Source organism: Chlorocebus sabaeus, chromosome 22 (assembly GCF_047675955.1).
Source record: "Chlorocebus sabaeus isolate Y175 chromosome 22, mChlSab1.0.hap1, whole genome shotgun sequence".
Taxonomy (NCBI): Eukaryota; Metazoa; Chordata; class Mammalia; order Primates; family Cercopithecidae; genus Chlorocebus; species Chlorocebus sabaeus.
The window spans coordinates 49,026,720-49,050,935 of NC_132925.1; the positions used below are offsets into that span (position 1 = coordinate 49,026,720).

At 57.6% G+C, this 24,216-nt stretch overlaps 1 protein-coding gene across 1 annotated transcript in view; it reads right to left on the bottom strand.

The window, feature by feature from the left end:
- PLXND1 (plexin D1) overlaps positions 1-24,216 on the bottom strand; it is a 52,502-nt gene that overhangs the window by 10,996 nt on the left and 17,290 nt on the right. Inside the window, exons 2-23 of the mRNA XM_007985375.3 lie at positions 23,516-23,692; positions 20,779-20,910; positions 20,363-20,463; positions 20,143-20,272; positions 18,575-18,752; positions 18,315-18,423; positions 17,763-17,865; positions 12,565-12,669; positions 9,976-10,065; positions 9,680-9,773; positions 8,248-8,402; positions 7,514-7,665; positions 6,757-6,856; positions 6,524-6,663; positions 5,611-5,778; positions 5,443-5,533; positions 4,975-5,238; positions 4,715-4,864; positions 3,739-3,853; positions 1,523-1,630; positions 1,317-1,429; positions 354-458 (exon numbers count right to left, since the gene is read on the bottom strand). Coding sequence (XP_007983566.1) covers positions 354-458; positions 1,317-1,429; positions 1,523-1,630; positions 3,739-3,853; positions 4,715-4,864; positions 4,975-5,238; positions 5,443-5,533; positions 5,611-5,778; positions 6,524-6,663; positions 6,757-6,856; positions 7,514-7,665; positions 8,248-8,402; positions 9,680-9,773; positions 9,976-10,065; positions 12,565-12,669; positions 17,763-17,865; positions 18,315-18,423; positions 18,575-18,752; positions 20,143-20,272; positions 20,363-20,463; positions 20,779-20,910; positions 23,516-23,692 — 2,880 coding nt within the window. The remainder of the gene's footprint in view (positions 1-353; positions 459-1,316; positions 1,430-1,522; positions 1,631-3,738; positions 3,854-4,714; positions 4,865-4,974; positions 5,239-5,442; positions 5,534-5,610; positions 5,779-6,523; positions 6,664-6,756; positions 6,857-7,513; positions 7,666-8,247; positions 8,403-9,679; positions 9,774-9,975; positions 10,066-12,564; positions 12,670-17,762; positions 17,866-18,314; positions 18,424-18,574; positions 18,753-20,142; positions 20,273-20,362; positions 20,464-20,778; positions 20,911-23,515; positions 23,693-24,216) is intronic.

The following is a 24,216-nucleotide window of genomic DNA, read 5'->3' on the forward strand; positions in this document are numbered from 1 at the left end:
AACAATGGCTTGGTTGAATTGAGAAGTGGGGCTCAGAGAAGGGTGAGGGTGCCTGGAGACAACCTGGCATCCCAGTGTGAGGGACTCTCACCTTCCATTTTCTAAGCAGCAGGCAGAGTGGGTGTACGGGGGGGTCCAATCCTCTGTTTGCTCTACCTGGCCTTGGGGGACAGCACTTAGAACACCCTGAATGGCTGCCTGAATGCCTCCTGGGATGCAGGCCTCAGTACCTTACAATGGCAGATGCCTCCACATGACAGGGATCAATGGATTAGATGAACTGGAAAGGGGACCCAGGGAGGAGCAGGGTTGCCCGGAAGTAGCCCACTGTGTGTGGGTTGGGGGGTACTCACCTTCCACTCTCCCAGCAGTGGGTGGGTCTCCTGTGCCTGGGAGCTGCCCTGGGAGTTGAGGGTCTGGGAGGGCAGCACGTAACGCTCTTCATAAAGGGAGGAACACTGCAGAGGCAGACCCCCAGTGTCTCAGTGGGGCTGGACACCCCCTGCTGGCATGCAAAGGCCACTCATACAGAAAGGGCACCGGCTTGGGCTGCTGGGGGAAACTAGCACAGAATTAGCTCCCCATAAAGGAATAAGAGGCAGTGGGCCACGCCCGGGGGCTGTGGAATTCCAGGAGTGCGGCCACACCAGACAGCACAAGGCTTAAGGGGAAGCAAAAGCAGCTCCATGTGCAATGGGGGAAACTGAAGCAGAGAGGCTGGGAGTCTGAGCTTTAGCCTGAGGCTGGGAAAAGCCACTGGAAGGTTTCGTGAAAAATGATGTAGTCAAACATGGGCCTGCTTTGGCCGCTTTGGGGGGAATGGTGTGGACAGGGGACGGAGGGTGGTACCACCAGGAGGGAGCGAGGGCAGTGGACCCTGGAAGGGCAAGGGGAGGCGTGACAGGCATGGAAGGGGTGGGGCAGGAGTCCATTGGACAGGAGGAGGGAGTGTAGAGACCAAGGGAAGCCTGGTTGGGAAGAGGCACAGGGAGGAAAGAGGCTGGTTTGGGACAGCCCTGGCCACTTCTGCCCCACCTTGAAAAGGGGAGAGGAAGGCCCAGCTGGCCAGGAGAGTGGGGCTACAGCTGGCTTCCCTGTGGACAGTTAAACATCAAGTGAGCAGAGAGTAAGAGTGAAGAATCTGCCTCCAACCCTCCACCCCGTGGCAGGCCAGGGCAAGTGGCCAGGATGGCTGTGGACAGCTGTGCAGGTTTGGCACTGCTCAAGGGACCCTCTAGGCTGGCAGGGCTCAGAGAGGTTGAGTTGCCTTGAGGTGGCTGGCACAGGTTCAGGGGCAGACTCAGGCTCGGGCTGACCTTGGGGAAGAAGGTGCGGGTCACGAAGTGCTTATACTCCAGGAAGGGGATGCCCTGGCTGCGGTTCAGCTCCTTGGTCAGATCTGTCATGTCTGTCTGCAGCTCAGCGAAGCCTGGCGGACACGCGGACAGCCATGAGTGGCCCGAGAACCCATCCCCCAGGAGGGAAAGTGGAGGCCCAGCCCTGCAGGGTCCCAGCCCATTACCTTTGCGGATTTCCTCGCGGATCTGAGATTCCATCTCCTCCATCTGCAGCAGCGTCTTCTGCCAGTAACGCTCAGCACGTCGGCTCTTGGTACAGAAGATGAATAGGGCTGCGGGCAGTGAAGAGGCAGGTCAGGCCTCTAGTGCCCTTTGGAAAGCTTTTATTGGCACCTGCTGTATGCAGGGCCTGGGGCTCTGCTCGCTGGCCTCAGCTCCAGCTCCTCTGGGCAAGGTGTGGGAGGAGGCCCTGCAGTCCTCCCTCCTGGGCAGGGTTGGGGTTGGGGGGGGGAGTTGTGGGGAGCTCTCCCATGGGCAGAGGGCTTGGGGAATGGCCAGCAAAGCAATGCCTGATGACCTGTTCTTAGAAAAAGAAATGTGTAGTGTTACAGCTCTGTTAGAATTTGTCTAGCCCCCTTAAAAAAAAAGAAAAAGAAACAGGAATACATGTGTGTGTGTGAAATAGTGGTTAACAGCGGCTCTCCTGGGTGGGAAGATTCTGGGTGACTTCTGTTTACTTTCTGCTTTTGAGCATTTTCTATTCCTTCTACAATGACCAGGTGTTACTTGTAAATTAAGAAACTTTTAAAAGCAGATTACAAAGCAGTATTACATTATAACCTTTTCTGGGGTGGGGAGGAATGTATATATAATGTATGAAAATATCTATTAATACATAGTATTTTCAGAAAAGAGACTGGGAGGGAATATACAAAAATACACAGGGTACTAATGATGGGTATTTTTTCCTTTTATCATCTTTCAGTTTTTCCAAAAATTTTCTGCATTGAATATACTCACTTTAAAAATAAAACAGCTTTATTGTGATATAATGTACATACCATATAATCCGGTGATTTAAAGTGTATACTTCAATGGTTTCTTTTCTTTCTTTTTTCTTTTGAGACAGAGTCTTACTCTGTTGCCCAGGCTGAATGAAGTACAGTGGCACGATCACAGCGCACTGCAGACTCCACCTCCCAGGCTCAGGTGATCCTCCCACCTCAGCCTCCTGAGTAGCTGGGACTACAGACTCGTGCCACCATGCCCATGCAATTTTTGTATTTTTTTGTAGAGATAAAGTTTTGCCATGTTGCCCAAGCTGGTCTTGAACTCCTGGGCTCAAGTGATCCACCCACCTTGGCCTCCCAAAGTGCTGGGACTACAGGCACCACCCACTGCGCCTGGCCTAATTCAATGGTTTCTAGTATATTCACAGAGTTGTGCAACCATCACCACGAATTTTAGAGCATTTTTACTGCCTCAAGAAGACCCGTAGCCATTCAGCAGTTACTCCCCATTCATGCTCTCCCTAGTCCCTGGCAATCACCATTCAGCTTTCTGTCTCTATGAATTTCCCTATTTTAAACATTTCATATAAACGGCATCATACAATATGCAGCCTTCGGTGAGTCTTCTTTCGGTTAGTGTAATATTTTCAAGGTGCATGCCCATGGTGACATGGATCAGTACTCCACTCCTTTTTATGGATAACTGTCTATTGTATGAATAGATCATATTTTACGGATGATTTTCTATTGTATGAATAGATCATATTTCATTTATCCATTTATTGGTTGATGGACATTTGGGTTGTTTTGACTTCTTGGTTATTATAAATAATGTTGCTGTAAACACGTGTGTATAAGTTTTTGTGTGGCTACGTTTTCATTTCTCTTGAACAGATAGCTAGGGGTAGAACTGCTGGCTCGTAAGTCATAGGGTAATTCTATGTTTCACATTCTAAGAAACTGCCAAAATGTTTTCCAAAGCGGCTGCACTTTGTTTTATTCCCTCTAGTAGTGTATGACGGCTCCAGTTTCTCTGCTACGTTGAGTCTATTACTTTCATGACCATTATTTTAACAGCGATACAGCCCACCAGACATGTAGGTTAATTTTCCCTGAGTAACCTTTCCTTAAGTACCTTCAGTAGCTCTCTATTGACTGGAGAACACGCTTCCAAATTTCTCTGCTTGAGATTCAGGGACCTTGGCCTGGGCCCAGCATGTCCCCCAGCCATCTAACATCTTCTACCCATTGGTGCTGGAGAGGGGCACACCTCCCCCGACCTCTGGGTGCCTAACCTGTTCCCGTGGCCAAGCCTTTGTTCAAGCTGTGCCCCATCCCATCCTGCCTTCCTCCATCTGCCAATCTTCAGAGGGGCTGGGGCAAGGTGGCAAGCCTGCCCTCCAAGGTGTCCTGAGGGTGGGGCTCCTTACCCACCACGGAGAGCAGCAGCAGGACGCTGCAGATGACGATGGACACGATGATGGCCGTCTCGCTGCCCCCCAGCTGCAGTGTGGCGATGGTCTGGTTGAAGTTCCCTACCTGGATCTGTGTAGAGGTTGGGGAAAGGGGTTGTAGCTCTCCTAGACGTACACTCTGGTTCTGCTCCTCATTTGCTGTGTGGCCCTGGGTAAATTAACTAACCTCTCTGAGCCTCAGGTGCCACACTGATAACATGGAGATAACAATATCCACCTCCTGGGGACACTGGGAGGGCTAAATGAGGGCTTGTCAAGCCCTTGGTCCTGGGCCTGGCACAGAGGTGGCTCAATACCAGGGGCTGTGATTATCGTTATAGCCTGGGAGGAGTAGTGAGTGAGCCACAGGAAGCAGTTCACGGGGCCTGGCTGCTGTCCCCAAGTATCTGCAGGGCTGCCCTGGGACCAGGGCGTAGGTGAGGTATGACGACTCAGAGGGCAGGACTGGGACTGAGGTGCAGGTGAAAGGAAGCTTTCCCAGTCAGAGCCATCCTGGGGTGGTACATGTTGCTTGGGAGAGAGTGAGCTCCCCATCCCAGGAGGCATGCAACGAGATACAGTGCAGAAAAGATCCCACGTTCTGGCGTCTCTCTGCTCCTCCTGCTCCCCTGCCCTCCATGCCTCTACATGGTGCCTGGCAGCCCAGGCTCCAGGACAGACACCAAGTGGCGTAGGGACAACTTCTTATGGTTTCTGATGGTCCAGGTCCAGATAGGGCCCATCACTGACCTCAAGCAAGTCACTAAGTTCTTGGGCCTCAGTTTCCTCATCTGTCAAGTGGGGATACAAAGCTCTGCTTTGCTTTGCTGGACTGAGCTATTGAGCGTGAAAACGCTCAGTGAATTCAGGTGCTGGGTAAGGGGCATATGCTTGGCAGATGGGCCAGGGGTGGGGGCCGGGTCTGCCCTGCTCCGGCACCCCATCCACTCACTGTGATGGGCAGCTGCCCCTCGGCTGCACCCAGGGACTCGTTGACGGAGCAGTGGATGATTCTGTCAGAGACAATCTGGATGTCGCAGCTTACTTGGCCTATCTTGACCCGGTACTCATGACTCTGGAGCCCCAGGCTGTCCTGCTCCTTCTGTGGGTGCAAAGGGGGAGAACTGTGGTGTGGGGAAGTGCTCCCAAGGCCCATGGCTGAGGCTGGCTGGCTTGCTTGCCCCCGCCTACCCTGGCCCCTTCTGTGCTCACATGGATGACGAGGGTGAGAGGCTCCCCGGGGTGGTGCTTGATCCACTTCTCCCTCTTGGCCGTAGAGAACTGTGGGTTGGGGAGGTAGTCCAGGCGGAACCTGCTGCCCCGCTGTGCCTCCTCGGGGTCCAGTAGCTCCTCAGTCACAGCCACCTCGTCTGCATAGGCCCGTCCATTGATGAAGAAGTCCACTGGTGCCGACGCATTGCTCAGGGCCCCGGGGGACGGGCAGGTGATGAGGGTGGAGTTGAGAACCTTGCAGAGCTGGTGCATAAGGGCCAGGGGCCAAGACCGGGGTGCAGGATGGATGGATGGACATGGAGAAACAGGGGGAGTGGGGTTTGAGGAGACACAGAGGCAGAGGGAGGAAGAGGGGACAGAGATGCAGTGGGAGGAGGCCTGGTCAGTTAGGGCCCTGGCTGTGCCTGGGCCACCCCCTCCCAGCCATCAGGCCCCTGACTGCCTCACCGTGGGCTCCCGGCCAATGTGGTGGACGGCCATGGACACATTCTGCACCATGTGGAAACGCTCACCAGCCACCGTGATGGTCCTGCCACCACTGCGGGGGACGGCAAAACCTATCAGTCCACCTGCAGCCCCAGAGAGCCTGGGGGAAGGGCGGGGTGCCAGTCTTACCTGACAGGGCTGCGGCGGGGACTGATGGCCGTGATAACTGGGTTCTGCATGTACCAGAAAGTGAGGTTGCCGTGCACGCAGCCCTGACGCTCGAAGCGCACACACACAGGCACCGGAGCCGGCAGGGCCCCCTCAGGCACGGTGCAGGTGATGCTGGTGTCTGTGCGCCTTGGGGGAGCAGCAGATTATCAGCAGGGCCTGCCTCCTGCTGCTCACCCACCGCCAATGCCCCTGAGACCTGGGGCACAGGCCCATGCACTTGGCCCGGGGTTCAAGGCCTCCTTGACTGGTCCCAACTCATCTTAGCACCTAGCTGTTTCCTTATACTTCCAAATTCTGCCCCATCCCACCTCCTCCGGGAAGCCTTCCCAGATCTTCTCTCCCGCCTCCACCCCTGGTGAAGCCTTTCTCCCTAGATCCCTGAAAGCACTGACTTTTCTCCCAATCCCACTGGATGCTCCTACTTCCTGTGGGTGTGTCTGCCCTTCCCTTGAGGGCTATGTTGTGCTCCTCTTGGTGTCCCAGCAATGCCCATTAGTAGGGTCTGGTACACAATAAGTGCATAATAAAGACAAAGGTGTTTCGCCAAGAGACTCCAACCACACCCCTGCCACTCACCACGCCCCTGGGCCAGCCAGAAGATCTGAATGTGTGCAATCAACAGCATTCTCATTACAGCTATCACTTACGGAGCATCTACTGTATACCTAGCACAAAGCCCTTCTTCCAATTACTGGTACTATTCTTGACAGCTGAGGAAACTGAGGCTCAGAGAGAAGTGGCTTGGCTTAGGGGACACAGCCAATGAAGACTCAGGTGAGGCTTGGCTCAAGGATGTCACCTCCAGCCCACCAGCCCCCAAACCCGTTGATTTCTCTGGACTAGAAGGGGTGGGTCAGGCCCAGAGGCTTACATGAGCTCTGTGCAGGGGTCTGTGTCGTTCACCAGGACCTGGAGCTCAGAGCCTACATGGAGGTCATTCCCGTGGATGGTGATCCTGGTGCCTCCAGCCTTGGGGCCCATGGGAGGCTCCAGGGAGTGGACCAGGGGCAGCTGTGGGAGGAAGGCAGGTGTTTGGGCCTTGGGCCAGCCCCCCGGGAGCGTGTGTGCTGGGCAGGCGGGACAGTGGGCTGTAGCCCCCCTTACCACGTAGGAGAAGCGGTCCCGGGACTTGCCCTCCTTAGAGGCGTTCACAGTCACTATGTCTGAGAGTGGCCCTGGGGCTGGCCCCGTGACACACACGATCCTGAGGGGAGGTACTGTGGTCAGTGGGAGCGGCCAGCAGTCCTCAGCCCCCACGGCCACCCTGGAGCCAGGCTCAGGGATTGCCCCATTCCACGCCATGCCACACTTCCAATGCCTTCTATGTATAATTTACCCCATGAGTTTCCCACAGTTCTGCAACTATAAGACAAGGGGCTGGGACAAGACGGTCTCTGATCATGAGAACATCTGCTGGGCTGGTAGATGACAGCTCTTCCACATGCCAGACGCACGGCCTCCCGAAACGAAAGCCAGCTCAGTCTCTGCTCACGCATATTTCCTAGGACCCCTCTGGGCCAGTCACAGATCTCTAAACCATGCCAGTAGCCCCAGCCTTTTTAATTTTAAATGATTTCCTCAGAGCAAGGCTTAGGTGGAAGAAGGGCTGGGCTAGGGCAGCCTGTGAGAGCTTCCCAGAGGAGCTGGCATCAGAGCCAGAGCTGGAAAGATAAAGCAGATGCCCCAAGCAGAAATGGCAGGATGTGTGGTGGGAATGGCTTCGGCACAGTCCCCAAGGCCACGAAGCAACAGGCTTCCAGAAAGCAGCAGAGTGAGGACGGAGGATGGGGAGGGAGGGGTGAGGACAGAGCAGAGGCTGGCACTGCTGGAGAGGGTGGGTGGGGGCACCGTGGCTACTCACTCCTCCGACACCGTGTATCTGTCAGGCAGTGGCTCACAGGCCACACCACCAATCCACACGCCGTGGGCCACGTCACTGAGCCGCCGGCCCAGGTTCCTGCCTCGGATGGTCAGCAGGGTCCCGCCATCCAACGGGCCACTCAGGGGCTCAATCTGCCAGGTGACCCGAGAGAGGGGCGAATGGGGTCTGAGGCTGGAGGCCAGCAGGCTTCTGCCCACAGTCACAGGCACCCAGCAGGGCATGGGCATGTTTAGAGGAAGGTCTGGGGGCTCAGGTGGGGCTGGGACAGTGGCCACTTGGCAGGTCACTGTGCTGCCAAGGAGGATATGTGTGTGCATTACTGAGCCCATGTGGGCCCGGGGACGTTACTTAGGGGTTCTCCTGGAGGATGCTGAGGTCAGCTCCCAGGGGCAATGTTTGGTCATGTCATTGGTGGCTTTAGTGATCATGGTATCCCCCAAAACTAACAACGTTCAGCCCTCGGTGTTTCCTCCATGCCACACTTCCAATGCCTTCTATAATTTACTCATTTCCTTATTTATTACTGTCCACCTCCCCCACTGAAACGTCAGCTCTGTGAGGCAGAGCACTTCCTTTTGTTCACAGGTGATACTGCACCCATGAGCCGGTGTATGTGCCGGTGTTTGAGTTCCCAGGGAGTGGGACCCTTGTGGATGCTGCCTATGAGCTGTGCCGGAGTGTGGGTGCCACGTGCCTCCACTGGGCGTGCTTACCGCGCGGATCTCGGGGGCGGGGCAGGTGCCAGGCATGGGCTGCAGGGGCCCCCGCAGGCGGCAGCCGTCGCTCCACACGCACAGGTGACCCAGGTCCTCGCGGCCCAGGCACTGCGAACAGTCGGGGCTGCCCATGGCACAGTTATAGACCACGACTGGGGAGACACGGGGCAGCTCGGTCAGCCCCGCTCTGTAGTGCACGCCCCATCACCGCTGTCCCCTCCACACTCAACAGCTGTCAAGAGGTCTGCACCCCATCATTGTGGTGTCCCACCCAGAGGAAGTCCTGGTTCTGGGCGTCAGGATCCTGTGAGGTTCTTAGCCCCTTCCCCAAACCCCGGGGCCTGTGCTGAGCACAGTGCAGCCCCGGCCTCACTGATTTCCTTCCCCTCACAGAGACTCCAGCTGGGAGCCTGGGGTCAGCCTCACTTTACACAGAAGAGGCTGAGGCTCAGAGAGGAGGGACTTGCCCGAGCTCACAAGGCCTGTGGGTGGCACAGCCAGATCCCACCCAGGCCACAGTGGGTCTGATCACCCCCGGCAGGGCCGCAGGATGCCAGGGACCCCTGAGTAATGTGGGCTATGAGGACTTGGGGGCTTCAAACCCTCCAAGTAGCTCAAGGAGGAGGGCAGGGAGGGTTCTCTGGGGCCTTGGGTGTGCAGGGCCATTCTGGGACCTTCATGGTGGGAATCTGGAGGGCACCATGTCCACCAGGGATGCCTGAGACTCCCCATGAACAGAGGAGCCCCTGGAGAGTGGACCCAACACAGTCACAGCAACTGTAGAGCCGCCTCTCGAGGGGTGCTGACCACACCCCAGATGCCACATTCAAGGCTGGGCGAGCCCCGGCTCATCAGGTCCTTTCAAGCTCTGCAGAAGGACTGTGTCGTCTTTTCTTTTTTTTTTTTTTTTTGAGACGGAGTCTCAGTCCATCGCCCAGGCTGGAGTGCAATAGCCGGATCTCAGTTCACTGCAAGCTCCGCCTCCCGGGTTCACGCCATTCTCCTGCCTCAGCCTCCCTAGTAGCTGGGACTACAGGCGCCCGCCACCTCGCCCGGCTAGGTTTTTGTATTTTTTAGTAGAGACAAGTTTTCACCATGTTAGCCAGGATGGTCTCGATCTCCTGACCTCGTGATCCGCCTGTCTCGGCCTCCCAAAGTGCTGGGATTACAGGCTTGAGCCACTGCGCCTGGCCTGTGTCCTCTTTTCTATGGGAACAATCAGGCCCAGGAAGGCAAGGGAAAGTATGCATGGAGACCCCAAGGCCTAGAGCCTGGCATGGCATGGCAGGGCTGGGATATAAGGCTCTGTGTGTGCTGGGGAACAATGGGGTGGGACATCTGCAGCTTTGGGGCAACCACTGGAATGAGTCGCACAAGGCCGAGCCCACCCACCACACTGAGGCCATGTGGGGTGGGTGGGGGTGCCCACCTGTCATGGGCTCAGGGCTGTCCAGGAATCGGGCTGGCCGCCCCTTTAGTTGGAGGCTGAGTGGGAACACCTGGCTCTTCTGGGTCGTGTGCAGCTGCAAAAGGGCGGAAAAGAGCATAGGGGGCATGGGTAGTGCCTGTGGTTCTGCTGGGGATGGGTGTTATGGAGGCAGATGAAGTTGGCGCTGCTGGGGATGGGGGAACCAGAAGGCAGAGAGAGGCAGGGTGGGGTGAGGGGTACAGCATCTGAACTTATGCAGGCCCGTCCTCCACCCATGCTGGAGTCACCCCACTCACCACCACCTGGTCACAGCGTACAACAGACTCATTCACCCACACAGCCTCGAAGATCTCCTCCAGCCCAAAACTACACTCCAGGGCTGCACCCTGTAGGAAACAGGGAGTGGAAAGCGGGTTTGAGGAGAGCCAAGCCAGCACGTGTTGCCCTCTAACTCAAGCAGGACACCATGGGCTCCTGTTGGGAAAAGTGGGCTTGGTTGAGCTGTCAGACCTTTGCCCGGGCTGTCCCATCCCCCAAAATCCCCTTCCCGGCCATCACATCCAATGTTTGAGGGAGGCAAGCAGTGCAGGAATGCCAAGGACTTTGGCCTCATGCTCTCAGCACCACTAAAAGCCTCTCCAGCATCCCCAGTGATCTAACCAAGAGGGCCTTGTATTCAGTTCCTAAGGCTCCACTCCCAGCAGGGTTCCCCTGCTCTTCGAGCCTTCCCATCTCCCATCCTGCCCTACCAGGCCCTGCCCAGACATGCCCTGACACCCAGCACGGCCAGGCTCCCCTGCCCCGGCCTTTGCCCGAGCCCTCCCCTAACCTGAACAGCTGTCTCCCTTTCTACCACCCAGCAAAGCTCAACACAGCCCTCAGAATCTAGCTTAAAAGCTCCCTGTTCTGAAGCCTTCCCAGATGCTCCCCTCAAATCAAAGGGGTGTACCTCACTCAATCCTCATTCATTCCCTCAGCAGCAACTATTCAGGTGTCTGCTGGGGCTCTACGACGCTCCTAGAGCCGCCCCAAACCCTGTGTGCCAGGCACCACCCTTAGCCCCTTGCCTGGCTGTTGACCTGTCCCCTCGACAACCGGGGAGGGTCAGGGCTGGGCCTCGGCCTCTCTGACACCACCCCCAAGGGCAGCAGAAAGCGGCTGGAAGAGCCCCGGTCTGGGTTCAAACCCCACCTCTGCATTTCCCAGCTGTGTGACCTCATGCAAGTCACTCCCCTTCTCTGAGGCTTGGTTTTCCTGGACAATGGGAATAGGGTTGCTGGGAAAACTGAAGATTGTGTACCTCAGGGGGCTGCACACGGTAGGGGCCTAATATGTGCTTGCTATTATTAGTATGCAGGAGGTATCCAATAACGTTTGTGTCATGAGGTTCAGTTCCCCAGGCTCATCTGGCCCTCTCAGGAGCAGCACCAACACATACTTGCTGAGTGAACAGACTCAGGTTTTGTGTATTACGCCAAACCCCCAGCCAGCCGCGTGGCAGAGCTTCCTGTTTATGTCCCTGTGGCTGGCAGATGTGACACCCTGAGGACAGTGCAGGTCAACCTCCCTGCTTCTGGGGTCCCAGTCCGGAAGCTAACACAGGAAAGTGGCTGCTGATGGGGCCAAAAGTCCGTTTTGTGCTCTGCCACGCTGAGCTGGAGACAGGTCCCTCCTCTGAGTCCTCAGCCACCTCAGAACAGCACACCCAGCCTGTCCCAGGGCTCCCCAGGATATAGGCTCAGCGAACAGGCCCCCACCGCTGGGCCTGCCTTCGGTATTCTAGGAGCAGGCCCCGGGGGGCAGGAGGGCAGGCGCCCCTGCAGCTCGGTCAGAGTGGAGACTGCCCCACCACACAGCTGGGAAGAATCGGCAGGACTCAAGTCAGGCTCAAGTCAGGCTTGCACCTCCCCATCCCAGGTGCCCACGGCCCAGGGGCAGAGCCATCCTGCCCACCCGCCCAGCCCCCCGGCTGCTCCTAGAGGTGCTTGCCCCAACTCTTGCAGGGTGGGGCTTGAGGGATGAGGGCAGGCCCCACCCTAGCCCTCCCAGAGCTCCAGCCCCTGCCACGAGGCTTCCCGACACATCCCAGATGCCCGGCACGTGGTCCCCACGTGTGAGAGCCCTCACGGGCCTCAGCTCCTCCACGGAAGTAACAGATGGCGAGTTCCAAGGAGCTGGGAAGGGGGGTGGCTGGCACGCCTCCAGGACTCGTCAACGCTTCCCACCCAGGACGCGCCTCCAGGAGGGGTCCAGAAAGGAGTTGCGTTCCCCACCCCGAGACCAGATGGTGGGGGCGGGGCTAGTTGCAAAGACGAGCACCGGATGGGGAGTCCAGGGCTAAGGACAAGTCCAGCTCTGTGCTGTGTGATCTGGCGTCATCTACTTTTCCTTCCTGGGTCTCATCTTCCCCATCTGGACAATGGGGAACGGGGTGACCGAGGGGTTCTCTAGTTATTCTGCAGGGAAGACATGGAAGCCACCCACGGGGCAGTGGGCTCGGTGGTGGGTGGGTGTGTCCAGCGTCACAGCTCAGGCTAAGGGAGGACAGGATAGGGCACAACACGGGCAGTGTCCACCCTCCGGCTATAGCACGGGGCAGGAGAGCCTGGGGGCACTGCCTTTCCCTTGGCAGCTGCTGGCCCCCGGCTTTCCCCCTTGGCCTGGCCCTCACCACTTCCTCTTCCTGCAGCCCCATGCAGTCAGAGTGAGGCTACCTCACACAGAATGTGGAAACTCAGAGAAAGAAAAGCAAAGCCCACACAGGTGCCAAAGCACTGCAGTGGGCCCAGAGCAGGGGTCACACCGGGACATAGGGGCAGTTAGTGGCCTGCGTGCTCCCTGGCCTCCTCCTGGCCCCACCTGGCGCTGGCCTGACCTCTACTTACCTGGAAAAAGGCAGCGTTGGCCAGAGGCACCAGGATGTTCTGGGAGCCACCCGTGGGCACGGGCGCCAGGGGTGAGAGCAGGGTCCGGGGGCAATCCTGAGGGCTCTGCAGAGGAAACAGGAGGAGAGGGTGACACGGGGGCATTTCAGAGAAGCGGCAGGAGGACTCACTGCACCCCAGCCTGCCCAGTGCGGTCCTGCCTTCCTGGGGAGAAAACACTAGTCATTCAGTCCTAACGGCCACCACCCTGGCCCCGTGCCTCCCAACCACCACCGCCTTCCATCCTATGGGCAGGTCGCATCGGCCCTGTTTAAAGATGAGGAAGGTGGGCACAGGCAGATGGGATAACCCGCCCAGTGGTGGGGCCAGTTTCCTCCATGAGTGCTCCCTGGCCTCAGAGGAGGCTGGGAGGCTGAGCTCCAGGCCCAGCTCCTTCCTGTCTCTGGGCCTCATCTTTCCCAATAGTAGAACAGGGAGGCTGCACCCACTTCCTGAGATGCCCCCAGGGCTGAAACTCCAGCTTCCTGACTGACCCGTGTTAAGCGATTCAGAAAAGAGAAACCCTGGGCTTCCAAACAGCCCATAGGAAAGGCACAGGGAGGGCTCCAAATACCAAGAGGACATTTCAGAGGGCCAGGTACCACCGGTCTGCAGGGAACACCCCTCCCCACAGCCCGGTTACAAGTCACAGCCTCTGGGTGAAGGTGCCAGCCCCAGGAAGGGCCCTGGGCTCATGGGGGGACAGCACATGGTTGGCCCTTGTTTGGTGGTGGAGTTACTGAGGCCTGGCAGAGCAGCTGCTTCATGGAAGGAAGGAAGTGGGGAGGAGGGAGGGAAAGAAAGAAGGAAGGAGGAATGAAGGATGGAAGGGAGGGAGGGAGGGGAGATTCTGAGCCTTCAAGAGCAGTGAGCTGCCTGAGGGCGGAGGACAGGGCTGGGCCCTGAAGCCCAGGCGCCTGACTCTGGGGTCCTCTGAGTTGGGCGAGTGTTAAGATGTGGACATCGAGCCCCGCTGCAGGGATTCAAGGTCTGGTTGGGAACTGCTGTCTCCAGGCTCCTGTGGTCCATGCTCCACTGTACAGAATAAGAAACTGAGGCCTGGGGGAGGGGCAGAGGCCAGGGGCAGGGCTGTTCCCGCCACGTCCACCTTAGTGACTGCTCTGAGCTGGGAGGTATGGATCCCCCAACCTGTCCTGTGTCCTCCAGCTTTGGTGGCCCCAGTGAGCTATTCCTGCCTCCTCCTGCTTCCGAATCTGACCTGCTGGGACCATGAGCAGCGCAGGACTGGGGACCCTGGAGCAGCCACACCCATGCCAAGGGGCCTCCAACCACCCTTCAGCCCAGGGACTTCCTACTCTGCCCTCCTTCCCAAGGCTGGCTGTGGAAGGATCTGAGTTAGAATCAGGCCAGAAAGCAAAAGTGCCCATGGGCCACGTGTGTCCACATGAGGTCACCCAGCCAGGCCAAAGGCCTTGGCACAAAATATGAGAGGTTTCTTTATTCTACATCAGATGAGGGCAGGACAGGGACTGATTCCTCTCAGGGACCCCAGCCCAAAAGCGGACCTCGAGGGGATGCAAATGCCAACAACAAGAACTGGTGATGACAAAACGCTAATAACAGCGGCAGCCGCCAGCCCATCCGGCCCTCCCTCTGCCGGCACCATTCTGAGCACTTCGCGCTCTAAAATTCACCAAATTCCACTGCCAACAACCCTAGGAGGTAGACATTATCATTACACCCATTTTACAGAATAGGAAACTGAGGCACACAGAAGCAAAGCAGTTTGCCTACGGTGGAATGGGCAACACAGGAACGCTCCAGTCGTCCAGACCATTTGCTGACCACAAGACCAGAGTGGGGAGTTCCCTTAGGGACAGGGCCCGGTGCAAACCTCAGGGGCCTTGGCTAGAGAAGCAGCATAGCCAGGCCCGGGTGCTGCTGGCTCCCTATGCCAGAACAGACAAGCCACTGACCTTCTCCGGGCCTCTGTGTTCCTACCAAGGAGGGGCCCTCTCTAGGCAAAGCCCCCAGACAGAGCCAGCCCCAGGCCCCCTGCAGACCACAGGCTGCCCTGTGCTGTGTGTAAACTCCACAGAATCCCAGGGCATGGAACCCACATGTTTCCACTCAGGCCTCGGAGCCACTGCCAGGTCTGCTTTGCAGCTGGCTGGGGCCCAGCCTCTGTCCTCCTGGCCCCAGCCCACCAGTGGGTAGGTGCTGATGTGGGGCTGAGGCGTGACAGGGCAGGAGGCGCTCTCACAAGAGGGTCCCCACAGTGAATGATGTGGGACCACCCCTGAGGGTCACCCCACTCCCCTTGGCCACGTGTAACCTGTGGCCAGGTGGGTGCTCACCCCCATTCTAGAGAACCGAGGCTGAAGGAGTCCTCACAGCTCTCGCTGAGCCTCTCCTAAACTCCAGCGGGGAGAACTGGTGTCGCAAACCATCAGGGCACTCAACTACCCAGGGACCCTGAATCCACCTGGCCTGGTCCCTCCCTACCTCTTTGTACCCCCAGGGGCCCCACAATTGCCCCCATGTTCCTACCACCCCACTCTCTCCACTGGCCCCTAGTGACCACCTACCCCGATGAGTGGTCCTTGGGAAGCCACCCCCAGGGAAGCTACCTCACCCCTCAGGCACCTGCAAATGGGGCGCACATCCACCTTCCTCCCTGCCTCCCCCAAAGCTGGAGCCCTCCTTCCAGCATCCTCTACTTCCCATGTCTTTCATGTGGGGACCATGAGGGACAATGGAAACGTGACAGGAGGCTCAGGCCCTAGCACCTCCCTTCCCAGGGACACTTCTCCCAGCTCCCGAGGGGCCAGGTGGTGTGCAGACCCTGCTGCCCGCTGTCCACACAGAGACCACAGCGCCACTATGACCAACTGGCACTTCATTAAATGCCAAATTAAGCATCAGTTCAGAGCCTCCTGCAGGCCCGGGGCAGCCTCTTCTGCTAGTTACTGTAATTCTCAGACCGGCTTCCTCCATGCCTCCACCCCAGCTCCTGGCCTGAAGAACTGCAGACCTGGGGGACAGCCATCTGACGGGACGCTGCCATGGAACTCCCTCCCAGGGGGTGAGCTCCTGTGCCTCTCTCAAGACCCGGCACACAGGTCCCCTCTCAAGAGAAGTGCTCTCTGGCCACCCACACAGAGTGGCCGTCAGTTCCCAAGGTGCATGGTGGCTCTGTAGTGGGCATCTACTATGTGCCAAGTATAGAGCTGGTGCCTTATGGGCATAATTCCAGATCCCCACCAAATCCTTCAGGCAGGCCCATTTTATAAATGGGGAAACAGAGGCACAGAGAGATTCAGTAGCTTCCCTAGGATCACACGGCCACAGCTCACACCTGAGGCTCTTGGCTCGTGATGGCAGGACTAGTCCAACTCGGTTCTTTCCCAGGGCCCCATACTGACTAAGGCATACAGCAGGCACTCAATAAATGCTGAATGAACTGCGACGAGGCTGGGTCCTCCTCACACCCCTTAGGTTAGAGCACAAGGAGCAGGCTGCTGCCCAGTGTGATCCCACACTGCCATCACTGAGCCCCTACTGTGTACACAGCCCTGGGCTGGGGGCTGGAAGGAAGAGACGTGATTGAGATGGAGTCCCCAAACAAGAGCAGGAGTCCTAGTGGGGCCTCAACTGTGGAATTTGGGGGTCCAGGAGCCGCTCAGGGCTCCCGCGTGGTTTAGCTGCACAGACTCCACTGGGCCCTCCTCCAGTGCTGGAAGCCCCCCCAGCCATGCTCCTCTTTGAGTTAAGCACAGCCCCTGCCAGGCTCTTCAAAGCAGTTATGCGGCTCAGGCGGGAGGTGCTGTGTGCTGTGAGCGAGCAGGGGATTCCAGGCTGAGGCCACAGAGCCCCCTCCTTAGCACCTGCCAGGGTAGACAGGGCTTCAGGGATTCCTGAGAAGATTCTCTGAGCCCAGTGCAGAGGCTGGGGCTGCAGAGGCTCTGGGTGCTAGGGCTGCTTCCCCAGGATGTGTGCCCAGGGTGGGGCCCCAGTGACCTTCTGCAGGGAGCCAGGGCACCAGGTGCCATGTTGGCTATCTCAGTTGTGCCATCTGGAAAATGGGCAGGACCAGCCTTTTCCTGGAGAGATGAGCTACAGGAGCCCTGGTGCTCTACCCCAGCCACCCACAGCCCTGATATGGGCCAGGTCTGAGAGGGGACGAGCTGTGATCTCAGGACCCTGGCACATCCCACCTGGCTAGGCCTCATCACCCCAGCCAAGGTCCCAGGCATCCCATTTGGCCATCCTGACATGGACTGTAGTGGCCTTAGAGGCTTCCTGGACAAAGGTGACAGGCCACCTGGAAAGTGAACACATCTCAGAAACCAACCAGGGGCGAGGTATGTGGCATGTCCATTTTTACTTTATCTTTACACTAAAAAGCTTAGATTGATCGATTTTTACATTTCTTCCTCTTGCTCCCGCCCCATTTAATTGATTAAACCCAGCCACCATGCAGTGCCAGGGAAGGCATGGCCCCCGACGAGCACAGAGTCAGACTGAAGGGTCCTAGGGACTGACATGAGCAAGAGGACCTGGGAGCGTGTGGTTTCTGAGGCCAGCCCATCCTCCCTGTCCAGGGACAGCTGCAGCACCACCCACCCTTGGGATGCCACTGCTGGTGCAGAAACCCAGGCAGGGCCCTTTCCACCCAGTTCCTGATTTTCACAAGAGGGGAGAATATGGGCTCCAGGGGCAGAGGGACTTGGATTAAGGCCCAAGTCTGGTACCGCCTGGGTGGGTGACCTTAAATGAATCACCTCCACAGGCCTTGAGGACAAATGCCCTGAACACCTAGGGTTGTTGAAATGGTCTTCCTACTGCAGGTGGGGGTGTAAACTGGCTCAGACTTTCTGGAAGGCAGTTGAGTTCAAGATGTAAAACTATGGCCACACTATCACCCCAACAGGTCATTTCTAAGAAGTGGTCTTCAGGGAATCATTAAGGATATGCATAGTGCCCTGGCTATATCAAAATGCAAAAAGAGGAAGTAATCAGTATGTCCAGCTATAGGCAGGTTAAATGCACCGTGGTATGTGATGAGCCCCACAGAGCTGTTAAAACCAAAGCTACGGAGCAATATGCAAGGGCATGGAAACACTCTCAACATGTGAAGTTTTTTAAAAAAAGGTAACGAAACGGCAGAGGCGGACGGGCCCCCTAACCTGGCTTACCGTGGGGTTTGGTGAGGCCTCGCACCGAGACTGGTTGGAGACACACGAGTGCTGCTGGCTGCACCAGAAACAGGGCCACTGTGCCGACAGGCAGCTGGTACAGCTGGAAGACAAGGAGGCCCCTCAACTCCTGGTTCCCCACCCCTCACCTCATCCCTGTCCCAAGAACTGGAACCCAGAAGGCAGATCCCAGCACAGGGAAAGGTCTTTCTCATCATCGGAGCTGCGGGAAAGACAGGGTCTTTAAGGTAGTGAGCTGCCTGTACAAGAGGTATACAAAGTGGAGTTAAAAGAGATGGGGCCTTTAGGAGACTAAACTGAGTATAATCAAAGCACTTTGCCCTGTCCCACCTGGCTGTCCACAGAGGCCAGGCATCAGGCAGTATGCATTTATTGTAGAATGAATAAATGTGCTGGTGAATGAACAACTGAGGGGCCTGTCTACTCTATGATGCTATGATTTTCCTTCCCCGGGCCCCCTGAGAGCAAAGACCCTTCCTAGGGATGCGTTCCTCCCTCCACCACCTGGAGGCAAGCCCCCAGGCCACTCACGCTGTGTGGGGGTACACTTGTGCCGTGCGGCTGCAGTCGTAGATGGTGAAATTGGCCTTGACGATGTTCCGCCCATTGACCCTCACAGACATCTCGACGGTCATGTGGTCTGGAATGGATGGGGAGCCAGGGAGAGGACACGGGGGCAGGGGATTGCCACCAACATCATAAGCTGTGACTTCTGGCCCCCTGCCATCCCCATGCCTGAGAGTCCACCGTTCTGCCCCTCCGGGGCTGTGCCAACAGCAGAGCGTGCTTACCCTGGTTGGGGGGGAAGGGTGGAAACCGGTCCCTCGGCAGGAGGTTGCAGTAGGCGATCTGGTGACCAAAGGCAGGGCCTGGGACCCGAGCCACAGTGCGGATGTTTTTCCCATAGTCACAGGCCATCTCCATGCCACTGAGGCTGGGCAGGCTGCCCGAGATCTGTAGGATCATGCCCTGGGGGCAAGGAGCCCTCAGCTCTGGGGGCCCAGGCTACGCTCCTCACAGCCTGCCCCAGGGCTGTGCACCAACCCGAGGTCTGGCACTGCCTGAATGTCCCCTGGGGGAGGGGGTAGTGGTGGCCAGGACTCAGGGCTAGAGGACTGTGCCCTACATGTGACCCTCTGAGCCTCAGTTTCACCAGCTGCAAAATGAAACATCATCTTACAGTGGTCAAGAAGGCTCTGCATGATCTGGCCCCCGTGACCTCTGACCCCATCTCCTAATACTCTCCAAAACAGCTGATCTTGTTTCTACCTCAGGGCCTTTGCACTGGCAGTTCCCTCCACCCAGATACTCTTTCCAGACGCTCACCCTGGCTCCCCTCCTGTGTATTTTACCTGACCTGGCCTGAGATATCTGCACCCACAACCCGCTTTCCACCCCCATGCGCTTTTGTTTTCTCCACAGTACTTAGCATCACCTTCAGGTTTTATCTTGCCTATTCTCCTCCCTCACAAGCCTGGGGCTAGGGGTCTGTCTTGATCATTGATATGTCCCCAGAGTCTAGAGCTGTGCTTGGCACATAGTAGGTGTTCCATAATATTTGTTCAATGAATGAAATGACTGAATGAATGAGGGAAAGACTCTGTGATGTGTGATAATGGTGGGCCAGGGCAGAGGAGCCCCAGATGCCAAGCAGCTACAGGCCAGAGTTAGGCTGTCAGAGCCCCCCAGGGTGAAAGAAGAGGACCCCCATCCTCAGAGAAGTCACTGAGAGCCGGATGCACGAGCCCCAGACCTGTCTGACCCTCAGCTCCCACCCCTTGCCAGGGCCCAGAATCCCCCACCGCCAAGGCTGCCTGCCAGAGCCCTCCTGGCACAAGCCGGGGGGAGACCCAGCCCCCTGCACTGCAGGTTTATCTGTTTCTGAGAAGGAGAAATTTCAGTCTGGCACCTGGTGGTCCCTCCCCTCATCCCCTGTTCTGGGAAAAGGTGGGTGGGACTCATTGTCCTCCTAGCCTCCAACTAGTATCCTCCCTCCTGGGTCTCTGGAACCTGCCTCTTGAGTTTAGATTCCAGCCTACCACTCCCTAGCTGTGCGACCTGCAGCAAGTCATTTCACCGCTTGGTGCCTCAGTTTCCCCATCTGTAAAACGGGGATGTTAAAAGCATCTGCTTCATATGGTATGTGAGGCCTAACAGAGGTGGACGTCAAGCACAGAGCACGTGCCTGGCACTTACTAGTTGGTCAGGAAAGCCCAGTCATTGTCACTGCTCTCATTATTTGTCTTCAGGTCCTTGGGGCACCATGGGGGGGAGTCTCCACCTCTCGGGGCCTGGGTGCAGGGTGAAGGGAGGCTCCCTTCTGTGTCCCGAGTTGGGTCTTGCCTCCCCCAGGACTCACTGGGTACTCCTGGCGCACATCGATCTCGGCAGGCAGGACAGTCATGGCAGGACAGCGGCTGGGGCCCTCGCTGGCGCTGGTCCAGAAATGCTGCTGGCTGGAATTGGCACAGTCCTGCTGCAAGGTGCACCTGGGGCAGTACCATAGGGTCAGGACCGAGGTCGGCTCCTCCCACTCCCACAGCCCTCCTGGCCCAGGTGTTACTGGTCTCCAGCCTCACCGTGTCTCCAGGGCACACCAGCCGCAGTAGGCGTCCGCCGCACCCACACAGTCCCCACAGGTGGAGTGCACGTTGCAGGCGGCGACCTTCACCCTGGCCATCTGGGGGAAGAGGTGGGAGCCCAGCTCAGTGAGACTGCCAACCTCTCCCTTGGGGAGGCAGTACGGTCAGCATGGTGAGGGCCATGAACGGCTGGGGAAACTGAAGGTCAACACTCTAATGGGGGAACATGGGAGACAAGGCTTCCCTGCAGAGGCGAGGTCCGTGTTGGGAGGCGCAGGACAAGGTGGAGTTAGCAGATAAGGGGGATGGAGGAGGAGGGTGCTCCTGGCAGAGGAACAGCGTGTGCAAAGGCCAGGCAAGCAAGAGGGCTCAGCTGGTGCTGGGATGGCGTTGGGCTGGGGCTCTGGCCTCACCTGGTGGGATGTCATCAGATAAAGGTAACCGGAGTCTGCTGGGTCAAACTGCATGACATGGTGCACGGGCTCCCCGTAGGCCACAGTCACCACCCGCCTGCTCACCACCTGCATGCTCTCGTTCAGGTTGATCTGTTGGGGTAGTGGGCATCAGAGTGCTGGAGCCCATAGCAGGGGAGGCCAAACCCAGGGAACAACCTGAGCCAGGTCTGGGAGCTCCGCCTCCCCATCCTGTCTTGGACCCTTCAGGAGGGGTGGGAAATCACAGGTGTGCAGGAGAGGGCACTGGGCCTGGCCTCGATGCTTCTGCCTTTGCTGTGCCCCCACCAGGAGCTCCCTCTAGGCTCTTCTCCAGCATCCCACCCTGTGAATCTGTGCAGGCTTTGCAGTTTACAAAACGTGCTCTGGGAGGCTGTTAGGCACCATGGCTAAGGGCAGGGGCTTGGGTTTGGATTCTGGCTTTGACACTGAGGAGCTCTACAACGTGTAAGTTGTACAAGCTGCCTCCCCTCTCTGAGACTGTTTCCTGAGCTAATGGGGCAGGTGAGCCATGAGCATTAAATAAGACACAGATCAGGCTGATGGGGCCAGGCCCAGGGAAGCTGCTAGGCTGTACGTCTCATTCCTCCCCTCATGCCCACTTCACGGAGGAGGAATCTGAGGTCAGGAGCAGCCAAAGGAGCTGACAAGAGGCACAAAGTGAAGAGATCACAAGGCTACAATGCAATACCAGGACTGCCTGACCCCAGAGTCCAAGACTTAAGGCTGGGGGTGTGGAAGGTGCAGGGAGGAGGAAGACCAGGACTATTTGGGGCCTGGAAGCTTCTCTGGCTCTGAGGGACCCTCTGCATGTCCTCCTGAGGACAACAATGCCGGTCAGAGCCCCACCAAACTGCTCTTTCTTGCCTGGCCCTGCCTGTTCCCAGCGTGCTGGTCTTGTCTGGGCCCTGCCAGGCCCCAGGCTAGGCATTTTGAGATGCGGCCAGTGGTCCGGACACCTCCTAGGCCAGTTCCTGCCCCAGCTTTCCTCCTGGGGCTCCCAAACCTTTCGTGGCTCCTTTCTGCTTATGGGATGAACCTGTTCTGGCACTTGAGGTCCTGGTGATCTAACCCGGACAACCCCAGCCTTATCTCCGGCCCCTCAACCCTGCTCACACATTCCAGCCTTCAGGCCTTTGCCTACGCTGTGCTCTTCTCTGGAATATTCCTTCCCGTTCCCCTTCTACCAACACACGCATGAGGCCCAGAAGCCTATACATACCAAATCAAAATTACCTTTTCCCTAGGCTTCCACAGGCCTTGTCCCAGACTGAGACACCCCGTCCCAGGTGGCCTCCTGGCGGAGCCTTGTAAGGGCTCAGGCCACTGCCTGTACCCACCCCTATGTCCAGGCATCCAGTGGACACTCAATTCATTTCTACTCCTTCAATCATTTATTGAGCACCTACTGTGCCCCAGGGCCTGTGCTGGGTGTGGCGATTTAAGGCCCGAGCAGGGCAGGGTTGGCTAGAGACAGAGGCCACACTGTGCAGGGTGGTGGGTGAGAGACTCCCGGCCGTGGCGGGGTGTGGGCTGTGGTCCAGCTCCCGCTGCGTGAGTCTGGAGGGCAGTCATTTCCCTCTCAGAGCCTCAATATCTTCATCTGTGGCATTGGAATCGTGCCTCTGCCTCCCTTGCAGGGGTGTGAGAATTAAGTGAGAGGATGCCCTTTAGGCTCTGGGTAGACAGTGGGTGCCTAACAACTGCAGCCTCCTGGGCGTTGAGGGTGGGGGTGGGGCCTGGCTCATGTTCCCAAGCCAGGACACTGAGGCTAGGAGGGAAGAAGCAATTGCCCCCAGGTCACAAAGCTGGAAGCGGCAGAGCCAGACTCCAAATGTGAGTATCTGACCCCAAACCACGAGCTCCATTGGCGAGCCCCGCCTCTGTGCTCTCCCCAGCCGCAGCAGTGGGGTCCTGGGACTCCACTCCCCAGGCTCACCCAGCCCACAATGTCTGCCCAGGCAGTGGGTGGGGGGAGCTTGGGTGATCGGATCTGAGCAGTTAGGCCAGGCCTGGTGCATGAATAGAGTGGTGGCGCTTAGCTGAGTCTCCCAACAGGGAGCAGGAGAGGTGGCTGGGTTGGGGGCAGGTCCAGGGCTGCACCTGGGGGTCTGGCCCAGGCTCCACCATGTCTGACCTGCCCCAGAGCAGGGAAACCAGATTCTGCGCATCTCCTCCCAGCTCCAGGAATCTCAGGGCCACGGGCTAGGGTACAGTTAACTCCAGACACCAGTCACCCTAGGACAGGGTGGCTGGCAGGGCTCAGGAGGAGAAATGAATGAGCATTCCTGCTTACCAGGCTGTGGTCTTACCTTGTCAAAGCCCCATAACAGCTTACAGCCCTTAATAGACAGGAAAACTGAGGCCTAGAGAGAGAATATGTGCTGCCCAAGGTCAAAGGGCCAGCAAATGGCAGACCCCAGACATTTGAACTCAGACCCATACGGTTTCAAAGCCCCGGTCTTAGAGCCTGTGACAGAAGCACCCTCTCTGAGCCCTGGTTTCCCTCCTCTGTACAGACGCCACCTATATTATGAACAGTAGTGGCAAACACAGACTTGCAAAATACTTTGTAAACTGTAAAGTGCTAGGTGAATGGGAGAAAACACAGGGTCAGGCTGGACCTATAGCAGCCCTGTGTACAGACTGACACTCAGCCAACCCCCAGGGGAGCCTCCCGCCCCCACCCCCTCCCTACCTTGAGGAGCCGCCCGTTGACCGTGCCTAGGAAGACCGCTGTGTAGTTGTTGACGCTGGCCACGGCCACGGAGGTGAGGCCCGGGGCACGGAACACGGGCGTGGCCTTCAGGGGCTGCAGGATGGATAGCGGGTGCTGCAGGTGAGCAGCTCCACAGTCCAGCTGCTCCGGCTGGAGCTGGAAGAGGAATGGCATGTTAGATCCCAGCTCCAAAACCTTCTCCGGCTCCCTGCCCGCACAGCTGGCTGGGATCTTAGGCCCTGGCGTCAGAGCTTTCAAGTCTTGTTCCTACTTTATATCCCCAGTGCTGGGCTGAGGCCCAAACACAAATGGGACCCCATCCCCAAGCCCAGGCCTGCCCTGACCTCGGTGTTGGTTACAGAGCTGTCCCAAGGAGATGATGTTCAACGTACGTGGGAACCAGCAGGCAAGGGAACAAGGTCAGGTTTGATTTTAAAGAGTCCAGGGAGGCCGGCCAGGGTGAGAGTTATACCCCTACACCCTTGGGGCTGCCCCTCCTGGCCAGGCACAGCTGAGAAACGCAGAGGAGTCCATACCAGATGACCAGAGGCCACCGTCAGCCTCAGCTTACCCGCTGGCACCCAAGAGGTGTCCCTCTTGCCTCGGCTGTTTTCCTACAGCCCCAGCTGGCTCTGTGTCTCCACAGCAACCATGGGCTTTGCTCCTGCCAGATGTCTGCT